This window comes from Hydractinia symbiolongicarpus, chromosome 1, assembly GCF_029227915.1.
Source record: "Hydractinia symbiolongicarpus strain clone_291-10 chromosome 1, HSymV2.1, whole genome shotgun sequence".
Lineage (NCBI taxonomy): Eukaryota > Metazoa > Cnidaria > Hydrozoa > Anthoathecata > Hydractiniidae > Hydractinia > Hydractinia symbiolongicarpus.
The window spans coordinates 30,181,578-30,192,526 of record NC_079875.1 but is presented as its reverse complement, the minus strand read 5'-3'; the positions used below and the strand labels follow the sequence as shown (position 1 = coordinate 30,192,526).

Genomic DNA, 10,949 nt, shown 5'->3' with positions numbered 1-10,949 from the left:
GTGCATATTTAAGGATTGATGCCGTACACGCACGAACTTCTCCTTCTGTCGCATTCTTTTGATGTTTGATAACAGTTTCTACAACGTAACAAAATTCTTATCACATATTGATGGAGGTAGTTTACAGTACAACAGCTGGACAAATAGATTTCCTCAGATTAATGTGTATTTTTCCCCCTGAACGTCGACCCCTCGAAATGGCGGGAAAAACTTAATACAAACTTGTCGGTTTGGATTAGCACTTTAATAAGAGCTATTGTATTTATTTGTACATATTTTAACCGACAATAAATAAATTAACAACAACAAACTAAAACGCTTACAAGCACATATATAAATTGAATATTAGGAATAGGATTTTTTTACTAACCGACAACAGCTTTATATAAGTTCATCCTTGCAAACCCAACCTTTTCACTTTTTCCCTTCCCTTTCATGTTGAGTGCCGACATTACTTCATTATTCATGATTCTATAATGAAAGTGGAATAAAAGTAAAACAATCGACATCGTAAGCGCATTTAATATATAGTTGCGAGTCCATTAGGCTGCGGGGCCGCATTCCGTAAACTATTCATTCAATTAAATAATTCTTGGACCTCGTGCACGATTTTTTTATGGAGAAGATGAAACGAAGCATGTGGGCACAACAAAGTGATTTTCCACTACCACTGTAAACTACACAACAAAGGTTAGTACATTTTAAATTCTCTAAGGGGTACTTATGCTTTGACTCACTTTAACAGAACATTTTTCACATTTTCGCGAATTTTTGAGCCACCAACTCTTGATAACTGGGATAGCTGTAAAATGAAACATATATCAATAAATATATTTCTAGCTACAGGTGCACACAAACACAAAAGTAGAAAAGTAGTATTTAGCTAGCTATAGTTGTTTCCAGGAGGGACAACAAAGGCAGTTCTTTAAGCTGTGTTCACACTTCATTAGAAGTGTAAGAATTCTCAGATCCAGGTTAACATTATCAAATTTTGAAAAAGAAAACAAGGAACTTTTGAGAAAAATGAGTGGCATATTTGGATTTATCAGCAAAAATTATATAACATAGGAAATTTAGAATACCAAGAGATTATTAGAACAGGATTTATTGTAATTTAAAGTTTTTAAATTTTATAAGAGTTAAAAAATTTCACTGCAGTTAATTTGTGTGGTCATTTCTTCATACAACATCAAAAGTTTGGCAGTTGTACTTAGTGTATAAACTTGAAAATTTGCATGTTTCCATAAATTTTGATGCTGAATTTAAATATGTTGGTCATTTTTGTTAAAAATGATCAGAAAATTCCAAGCATGTTAACCCGGATCCGAGAATAAGTGAACATGCTGTCAGGCTAAATAGTGTGTTTCATGTATCCTTTGGGAAAAAATGAATGTAAATGTTTAACTGACCAATCTATCATAGTTTGACTTGTCTTTTAATGTCTCCTCAAACTCTATTAGCTCTTGAACACTCTTTAGCAGTTCAAATGGCTCCTGTGGTTGAGCTGTGTCCGGCTCTGCTGCTTTTTCATTTTGTCTTCCCAACAAATTCCTGATATCGGTTAGGAGATACAATACCCTCTTCTGAAACTCTAAATCATAATTGGATTTTTTATTTACTAAATATATATATACCATGTATTTCAGTGGGATATTTTAAACATATCTATTTTATTGAATCCTGCTTTGTAATTACAACTTACTTCCTGTCGACATAGGAAAGGGATCGTTTCCAGAACTTCCACCTGCATTCTGTGATCCAGATGGTGTTTGTCTTACTGGACTGACATGCTTCCTCTTTAAACTATTTGGTGGTGTATGTGTTGGTGTTGTGTTTTGATGTTGTATCAATGGTCTGACTTCTGGTGACATGATGGATGAGTCTGTAAGCACATAAAAAAGGTATTTAATATCAATGTTGTATTAAGGGTATAAAAAAGTGCGAGAATAAAAGCGTGCAAAATAAAAAAGTGTGAAACTTGTTATCCCATGAAAACACTAAAATCGCACTTCCTAAAAATGTTGCCGATTAACACTAATTAATTCCGCCCTAATCTAAAAAAATTGAGGGACTAAAATTAATCCCACACTTTTTTTATTTTCACACTTTATACCCTTAAGGTATATAATATGCCTTATGTACTAATCTTTGTGCATATTAAATTCCACATATTTGTGCTTAAAGAATGTACATGTATATACAAATAAGAAATCTGTTTTGAACATTTTGTAAAAAAATTATGTAAGCACTTACCAGAGTCTTGAGCATCATCTTCTATATGTCGATATGTCATTGGTGGTTCACTTGGTATTGGTTTTTCTAAAAGTTTTCATTTTTGCATAAAAAAATCATAGCAACAGTGCTTTTCAAAAATAAATGTTTGAAAACTTTGAACATTTCGAAATACACAAAGTAAAAACGTAACAAGCTTTTACGAATTGCATAAAAATTGCATAAAAATTTCTGGAATACAAAATTAATCATACTTTTTGTAAACAATACATCACAAGACGGCGAGCTTTGTTTTTTTGTGATGACTTCTTCGTCATCCGTTTCTGCCTCCGTGAAATCAAACTCCTCACATAGTTTTCTATCTGTAAAGATAATATATAATGGTTCTGATACATGATTAGTTTTTTTTAAAGTTGTATTTGACTAATTAATTGAAGTAAAGCCACTTAGCATCGTACCTCCTGTAATTTTAACTCGGACTAGTGGAAATTTGTGCCATAATGCTGTAGGTTCTTTTAATTCTGCAGCTGCCTTCTCGACATTCAAAAAACTTGGCCAGTAGACTAAATTATTTTTTATCCAAACTGTTGGTATTGTACCTTCTTCTTCTTGTTTGTTTTCCAACCATATTGCTCGGCTCCAACTCATTTTATTCAAATATAGCTAATATAAAACAATGGTTACTCAAGGGAATTAAGGATTTAAATATTGACTTAACATGACAAGATCAAATACCGGATTGTAAGACTGTCGAATGAGGCATGAAGTTGGCTGATAGAAAATCTCAATCTTTTTCCAGCTCTTTGCAATAATTACAAGTTTAATAACTAAGTTTTAACCTAATTTGTATATATACATAATACTAGTGGTGTGTGCAGGTCTCTGGTATAAAGCAAGTAGTGATCACCAAGTTAATTTTCTTATTTTTGTTATAATTTTAGTGTAAGAATTGTAATTTATCAAGCAAGCAAGCACTCTATTTTTTAATAGAATTCCACAGGTGCACAAAATGTATTGAAGGAACCTTCAAGCAGACAATACAATCATAAGTTTTCAATCCTCTACGTTTATTTATCAGCATTTTCACTTCTGCATAGTTATGAATGTCTTTCAAGTACTTAAATGTCACAATTTTTTGCGAATCGATCGAGTTCAGATATTTCGCGGGATTAAATTTTAGTCAATATGCCTTTTTCATGAAAAGTTGGATTTTTTAAGTCAAAACAAATTAAAAGAATTTACATGGGCTTTGGAACAAAACATGCAGCTTTTTAAATATGATGATTTATAACTAAGAATTACTAAATACTTGATATTTAGCTTCAGCTATATATTTTTTTGTCACAATGTTTTCGAATAGATTGCTATAAATGCTTGCATATGCCAGGCACGCCCTCTTATAAGGCAGCCTGTTAGCATGCTCCAACCACCTGTATGTGTCAAGCATAACTGGTGCACATGAAAGCAAAATAGCAAAAATTTTAAATGGTTATTGAATCAAAAGTTATATCTTCAAATAGATTGCTATAAGTATGCTTGCATGTGCCAGGCACGCCCTCTTATAAGGCAGCCTGTCAGCATGCTCCAACCACCTGTATGTGTCAAGCATAACTGGTGCACATGAAAGCAAAATAGCAAAAATTTTAAATGGTTATTGAATCAAAAGTTATATCTTCAAATAGATTGCTATAAGTATGCTTGCATGTGCCAGGCACGCCCTCTTATAAGGCAGCCTGTCAGCATGCTCCAACCACCTGTATGTGTCAAGCATAACTGGTGCACATGAAAGCAAAATAGCAAAAAATTTAAATGGTTATTGAATCAAAAGTTATATCTTCAAATAAATTAGTAAACGTATGCTTGCATATGCCAGGCATGCATTAATTTCGCAAATCAGTCAATGAAAATTTTTGGGAGACTTTTTTGTTAACTGTGCCAAATTTGGTCGAAAATGAAGTAGTTTTAATTTTCAGACCAATTTTGGCCTAAAATGACATTTAGGTGACAAAAAATCAAAATTTTGATGTCACCATTATGTTCAGCATACTTTTTTTGTTAACTGTGCCAAATTTTGTCGAAAACAAATACCAATTTTGGTCTGAAACGTCATTTAGATGACTTCTAAGTACTTAGAGAGTTTAGGTACGAAGTTTAAATCTGTGACGTTGCAATTGACCATTTGGGACATAGTTAGCCAGTTACGAGTTGGAAACCAATACTATCCTCGCAGGCGAGATAGTAAAAACTAATGTTGTCACATGATTTACAAAGAAACAAACAATCTTTCATATTTTTAATGAGTTTTACGTTATCCGTCAAATTAAATTCCCGCCAAAATTAATAAATTTTGTTCTCCGCCAAATTTAATTTTTTTTGTTATCTGCCAAATTTTCTTCCCGCCAAAATTTTTGGATTGCAAGTATGTGTAATGTACTGTAAAATAATAAAAAAAGCTGGAAATACAAAATAACAATACCAGGCTGGAACATTAAAAAAGTAAGACCACCTCAGCCTGGGCATTATATCCATTAAATATTTTTTGAGAAATCTAGCTAGCATTGTTTTTTTAGAGATAAGTCTCTGGAAATAAATTTTTCTTACATTCTGAAGAATCCCCATCTCTCTTGTACTGAAATGTCGACTTGTTGACATGCAGACAAATAACATCACTTCGGCAATTTTTTGCCGACATGGAAAAATTTGATTTAAAATAATTTAGGGTCAAACGATTTATTTCTAGAATGTGTCAAATAAATATGCGTGAAAATTTTAGCTAACTTTTTCTTTCTTTAGATTCTGCTACGAATGCTACCGAAGCAAAGTTTACGAATTAGCATATGCTGTACAGAAATACTTTACTCACGTCTGTGGTTCTTCGCCCTTTTCGCCTTGTGAGTTGATACGAACTTCTTAGGGGCTTAGGCGCGAATTTCCTCATCGAAAGTTTCCCGCCAATGACTAGGAGGGATATTACATGCGACAAAGTAAAGGTTTAAATATGTGAAAGCGAAGTAAATAAACAGTTATTATTGTATTATAAATTATAATTTGACAAAATGGATTGTATTTTAAATGTCTCACATCCATAATACAAGTTGAAATATTTGTTTCTCTCAAAATACGAGGACAAAAAACCCCCTGATAAATATTACAAAAAATAAATCGAACGTTTGGTACGCTCTGTTGAAAAAAAATCCATTGAATGTTTTGTGTACATTTCATGTTTGTGTTCATTCATTCTCTGATGTTATGTCACAAAAGTTTTAACATAGCATAAGAGAATGAATGCACATTCGGCTCTTATGTAAAAAAGTACATAGATGCGGCTGTAAAGTTGCAAACAAATGGTAATATTTTGAAGTAGTAAAACTGCAGTAAAATTAGCGATATATATGAAAAACAACATAACGTCGGCATTAATATATCCAATCGCTGACAAATTACAAAAAAATTAAGTAAAACGTGCGTTCTTTATTTCTAGTTTATGACGATCTTTAACAAACACCGAGTACGCTTCGTTATTTTGTTGGACAGTTTGGAACACTTCTATGAACGTCTGTTTGAGATATAACTTTGCAGGCCAGTGTGAGACGAACTAAAACAAATAAGATTTGAACGGAACAGATTCTCGGTAAAAAGTTAATTTGGTGCAACGTTGAATAAACGTCGATAAGACGTCGGTTGAATCAACGTTGCAGTGCAACGTTGAATAAACGTCGATAAGACGTCGGTTGAATCAACGTTGCGGGTGCGACGTTGAATAGACGTCGGTTGAATCAACGTTGCGGGAGTGACGTTGAATAAACGTCGATAAGACGTCGGTTGAATCAACGTTGCAGTACGACGTTGAATAAACGTCGGTTTTACGATCGTTGAAACAACGTCTTTTTTCGACGTTGTATCAACGTTGATATCACGTCGGTTGAAACAACGTTGTGGAAACGACGTTGAAAAGACGTCGATGATGCGACGTTGTATTCATGTCGGAGGGCAACGTTGAAAAGACGTTGAATTTACGTCGGTTGCATCGACGTTGCAGACCCAACGTTGATTAGACGTTGAATGTTGGTTGCGACGTCGCGACCAGAATTCAACGTCTAATCAACGTTGAAAAGACGTCGTGTGCCCACTGGGTTTCTTCTTCGATTTGATAAAATAAGTTTCTCTCAAACAAAAGCTTAGACGCAAACGAACGACTCAGCGGAAACCCCGAGTTTAAATTGAACAATGTGACTAATCGCTTCGGAGGCCATTTTATTTTATCTTTGAGTTGTTTATCAAACTTGGCCAAATCTGACTCTGGTAAAAAGTTTGTAGAATACTAATGTTTGTTAGGGTGAGTGAAACTGTTGCAGGGCGCCTAGAGCAAAAGGTTTCAGTGTTCATACGAAAATGGCTAACTTGCACCGTTCCATCAAACACATCTCCCTATATGCTGACTCCTCTCCTTGCCCTCTGTCCATTAACAGCCTCACTTCTTTTTTAAAGTCCGCAAAGATTAGTGTTCACCTACCTTTTCGAGACTTCAAGGATCCAATTCTGTCAACACTCAATCCATCCCTAAAGGCAGTTTCTTGGAAGGTGAGCGATGCAGTTGACATAGCTGAGAGTGAATTAAAGTAGAGCGTGGACGAACCGGTTGGACAAACATATCCTTGACTGTTAAAGATGAGTTCTATGCTGTTCCCTTGAGCGGTTTAGATTGCATCTCAGAAAAACGTTCCAAGCTGCTCGTCAACTTGGTGACATGTGCATGAAAGCTTCTTTCTGTATTTGGGTCGCTAGAAATACAAAGGTATGGAATTAACAGAGCCACATCCCTATTTCAACCAGCTATTCCATACCCACTCCTCTAATGCCAAAGGCCAAACAACCAACAGTCACCAAGCTCAATACTCCTGTTAAAGCAGGCCAAGACCCATCTACCCACAGCAAAGTAATTCACGCAGGATTAATAAGTAAGGGAAACACCTGTTACGCCAATTCCATCCTGCAAGCATTAACTGCAATCCCATCATTTTGGTTCCATTGTGCTTCGGAATCTTCTCTTGTTTCTCCTCTACTGAAGTCTGTTATGCTGAGTATGTCCATGCTGTCCCAGTTTTCCACAGCTGTTGACCCTTCTGCCTTCTTAAGAGCCTTGCAGTGTGAGATGTCCAGCATTAGGAAGACCCCATTCAACATTAATACCCAGCAGGACGTGCCACAAATACTGCTTCATGTCTTGGGTGAATTAACAGGCCCTTTGGTTATCGCAAATAATATCACCAACATTATAACCACTACGACGTCATGAAATGCATGCTTCTTATCAAGTAACAGGGAGGAAATTATGCATATTGTGCCACTCCCTATCTCAAACAGCAATACAGGTTCAATTGATTGTTTTTTGCAACCCGAAAATTTGTTTGGAAATGACAGGTGGCTTCGCCCGCAGTGCTCTTCTTATCAAGACAGTACAAGCGAAACAGTTTTCACCCAGTGTGGAGACATTCTAATTATCCAACTGAAGAGGTTTACGTTTCTTTATGGAAGAACCCTAAAAAATAACAAATTTGTTACCTGCCTTGCTTCAAATGACGACATTTTTAGAGTTCGATCTCAGCCAACGGATGACATATCATTTAACAACAAATATTCGTTAGCTGCCACTATTAAACATTCGGGCACCCTAGGAGCAGATCACTATTGGGCATTTATTAAAGATCCCAGCTGTGGCTCATGGTTAAGATGTGACGATAAAGCGGTTGTTAGAGTTGCACCATCCGATTTAAATAACTCTTCTGTGTATGTGTTGTTTTTTGCGAAAATGTAAAAATTTGTTTGATTAACATTCACATAAATGGGGGAGGGTTATCTTTCCCTAGCGGTTTTGTATTACCCTAGCGGTTTCTGTCACAAGCAGTTAACTGTGAACCTAGAGTTTGCTCACTCCAAATATGGGTCGAAACCTACCTGCCCTTGGTTAAAGTTCTATTCATCTTTTCAAATGTGTTGTGTCCTTTTTATTCTTTTTATAGAAAGGGAGAATTGTGCTTTTAGAGGCTTTTTCTCCAGAGGAGTACAACTTCTAGCTTATTTCCAAAGACCTAACAGGTTGAGTTCATCATTGCGGTGGCTTGCCACCTCTTTGTATATTATTTTCTCTCTGATAAGAAGCATAGCAAGGGGGTTCGACTATGTCTTGTCTTTGGGTGTGAGAACCCCACTTTTTACCCCAGTCCAGTAGGGAGGCCAAGTTTGCTCACTTGGTCTACAGGGTTAACGATACTGCTGTACCCATAGTTATTCTTGTAAGAATCTCTGCAAGGGGGTGTGAAATTTCTCTTTCATGTCTTCATGGTTTTACGCCCACGCATATCACCCCAGTAACTTCAGGCTGGTCCCAAGCATTGCCCCCTTTTTAATACAGCGCATGTTTTAGGCGCTTGCAAGGTTGCTCTATCACAAGGAAGGTTCACTTTCCGACACGATGCTGTGCTTTGCGGGCTCTTGTTAAGTCTAGAGCGTTTTTCATCTGAAGTTGTCCCGGAAACGAAAAAGCACCTTAAAGTGTCATTTGTAAAAGCAGGTAGCTATTCCTCCGCTAAAAGATCAAAACCAACTGGTCTATTACACCATGCTAGTGACTGGGTGATGTTAGCAGATCTGAATGAAGGATTTGTGTTTCCTGGCCATATTGCAATCACATCCCTCAGGCCAGACATTGTAATATACTCAAATTGTTCTAAGCGCATCATCATTATTGAACTTACTTGTCCTTGTGAGGAAAACATGGGATCCTGGCATTCCACCAAGCTTTCCAAATACTTCCCTTTGGTCGAGGTAATACGTAGCAACGGGTGGTTTCCGCATCTTTTTGCAGTAGAAGTGGGTGCTAAGGGCTACTCTTCAAGGTCTCTAACTTGCTGTCTAAAAAGCCACGGTTTCGCTAGCAAATCTGCGTTTTTAACCGCCCGCAAGCTTGGCGATATAATCATGAAAGCATCCTTTTGCATTTGGATTGCACGAGACTCACCACATTGGTCATAAGATCTTACGCACTGCAGTCCGCCAACATTGCCACCACCAAAGGATAGTATACCTCATGAAAAATCCTCGTCTGTTACCAAATCCATTAAAAGTCCATCTTCAGCCATCTCTGACATGCCAAAACCCACGGAACACCATAACCTTAACCAGGAACTTAAACAAAAGGTGAGCATCGTTCACGCTGGTTTGATAAACAAGGGGAACACATGCTACGCAAACTCCATTTTGCAAGCATTAACGGTTCTTCCAAGACTTTGGTCTCAATTACCATCAGAGTCCTCTTTGTCATCTCCTCTAGTAAAGTCTATAGTCCTAAATATGTCACTACTGAATCGTTCTCGTTCACCAATTGATCCTTCCAATTTCTTACGAGCACTGCAAAACAGAATGCATGCCCTTAACAATAACGCGTTTTATCACAATCACCAACAAGATGTGCCCGAGATCCTTCAAGTTGTTTTTGACGAAATTATTGGATCTTCCCCTTTGGTTGATAATCTACTGTCTGTAACTGTGACCACAACAACGTCATGCAACTCCTGTTGTTTCTCCACTTCCAGGGAACAAAAGGATTCAATTTTAATTTTACCAACGTGTAAGTCAATAGCAGACTCTTTTAACAAATTTTTACAACCTCAAGAACTTCTAGGTGACAACAAGTGGTTCTGCCCCCAGTGTTCATCGCATCAAGAGGCCACAATTGAAACTCAGATTTCTAATTGCGGCGACTTCCTTGTTGTACAATTGTTAAGATACACTTCAGTAAATGGATCTTCTTTTAAAGACAACAAGTTCGTCAATTGCTTGCCTAAAAAACATCATGTCTTAAAGGTAGCATCTCACCCAACTGACGATGTGTCTTTCAACAACAAGTATAACTTGGTTGCTACCATTAACCACTAGGTACATAAAAAGCAGGTCATTACTGGGCCTTCATTAAGGACCAACAAAACACCTGGTTCAAATGCAACGATGGCTGTATTTCTCAAGTAGACACATTCCACTTGAATAATTCTTCGTCATACATACTTTTCTTTTCCAGAAGTTAGCTTATTTGTATGTCACACAACAAATGGGGGAGGGAATCCATGACCCTAGCAGTTTTATTTACCCCAGCTGATTTATGTTGGTCAGTGCACCGTGAAACCGGAGTTTGCTCACTCCTCTCTTTGTATAGAGACACTGTAAGAAGCACAGCAAGGGGGCTTGATATCATATCTTGTCTTTGGGTTTAACGATCCCACTTATTACCCCAGTCCAGTAGGGAGGCAGAGTTTGCTCACTTTGCTTTCAGGATTGACAATCCTGCTGCCCTTAGTCATTTTAGAAGAAGCTTTGCAAGGGGGGTAGATTTTCTTATCTGGTCTTCGTGGTGTTACGCCCACGCATATTACCCCAGTTATGACAGGCTGGTACTGTCATTAGGCAGGTCCACAGCAACAATTATCTGTGTAAGGCCGAGTGTTGGAGCTCCATAACACATGTGGAAAGCTACAGCCAGGGTCACAAGTCCTGGCGCGCAGATAGTTGTTTGCTTCTTAAACACATTCTCTAAAGAATAATTTTAAATTTATCCGTTTAAGGATATTCACGTTATGATAAGTTTTATTTATCTCATTTGTACCTATTCAATTCATTTTGAATTGCTTTAATATTTATTGTTTAGTGTTGTGTTCTGTCGCTGT

General features: G+C 36.9%; 3 protein-coding genes and 1 long non-coding RNA gene across 5 annotated transcripts; 3 read left to right on the top strand and 1 right to left on the bottom strand.

Moving 5' to 3' along the window:
• On the bottom strand, window positions 1-1,871 carry LOC130649266 (uncharacterized). Of its 2 annotated transcripts, XR_008983030.1 has the most exons (4): window positions 1,703-1,871; window positions 1,410-1,591; window positions 371-802; window positions 1-78 (listed from the first exon to the last, which is right to left on the bottom strand). XR_008983030.1 is itself a non-coding variant. In XM_057455520.1 (3 exons), the coding sequence occupies exons 1-3, from the start codon at window positions 1,869-1,871 to the stop codon at window positions 734-736; spliced, it is 420 nt and encodes a 139-aa protein (XP_057311503.1). In that variant the 3' UTR covers window positions 1-733. The 2 variants fall into 2 exon arrangements, 1 of the variants encoding a protein (XP_057311503.1); XM_057455520.1 differs by having other exon boundaries at window positions 1-802.
• On the top strand, window positions 551-5,333 carry LOC130649286 (uncharacterized). The gene is made up of 3 exons (XR_008983033.1): window positions 551-690; window positions 1,718-1,901; window positions 5,026-5,333. It is a non-coding gene; the product is annotated as an uncharacterized LOC130649286 (long non-coding RNA).
• Window positions 5,334-8,074: 2,741 nt separating this feature from the next.
• Window positions 8,075-9,264, top strand: LOC130629843 (uncharacterized). Its single transcript, XM_057443210.1, has 2 exons — window positions 8,075-8,154; window positions 8,733-9,264. Exons 1-2 carry the CDS (start codon window positions 8,075-8,077, stop codon window positions 9,262-9,264), a joined length of 612 nt encoding a protein of 203 aa, XP_057299193.1.
• A 114-nt stretch (window positions 9,265-9,378) lies between these two features.
• On the top strand, window positions 9,379-10,167 carry LOC130629833 (ubiquitin carboxyl-terminal hydrolase 51-like). The gene has a single exon (XM_057443199.1). It carries the CDS (start codon window positions 9,379-9,381, stop codon window positions 10,165-10,167), a length of 789 nt encoding a protein of 262 aa, XP_057299182.1.
• The last annotated feature ends 782 nt before the right edge of the window (window positions 10,168-10,949 follow it).

What these genes read in the sequence shown, in the direction of transcription:
- LOC130629843 (XM_057443210.1), top strand. Translation starts at nt 8,075, where the DNA reads ATGGGGGAGGGTTATCTTTCCCTAGCGGTTTTGTATTACCCTAGCGGT. An exon ending in CAGTTAACTGTGAACCTAGA is followed by an intron (nt 8,155 to 8,732) that starts GTTTGCTCACTC and finishes GCTCTTGTTAAG; the next exon opens with TCTAGAGCGTTTTTCATCTG.
- LOC130649266 (XM_057455520.1), bottom strand. Translation starts at nt 1,871, where the DNA reads ATGTCACCAGAAGTCAGACCATTGATACAACATCAAAACACAACACCA. An exon ending in CTTTCCTATGTCGACAGGAA is followed by an intron (nt 1,592 to 1,702) that starts GTAAGTTGTAAT and finishes ATTATGATTTAG; the next exon opens with AGTTTCAGAAGAGGGTATTG. An exon ending in AGTCAAACTATGATAGATTG is followed by an intron (nt 803 to 1,409) that starts GTCAGTTAAACA and finishes TTCATTTTACAG; the next exon opens with CTATCCCAGTTATCAAGAGT.
- LOC130629833 (XM_057443199.1), top strand. Translation starts at nt 9,379, where the DNA reads ATGCCAAAACCCACGGAACACCATAACCTTAACCAGGAACTTAAACAA.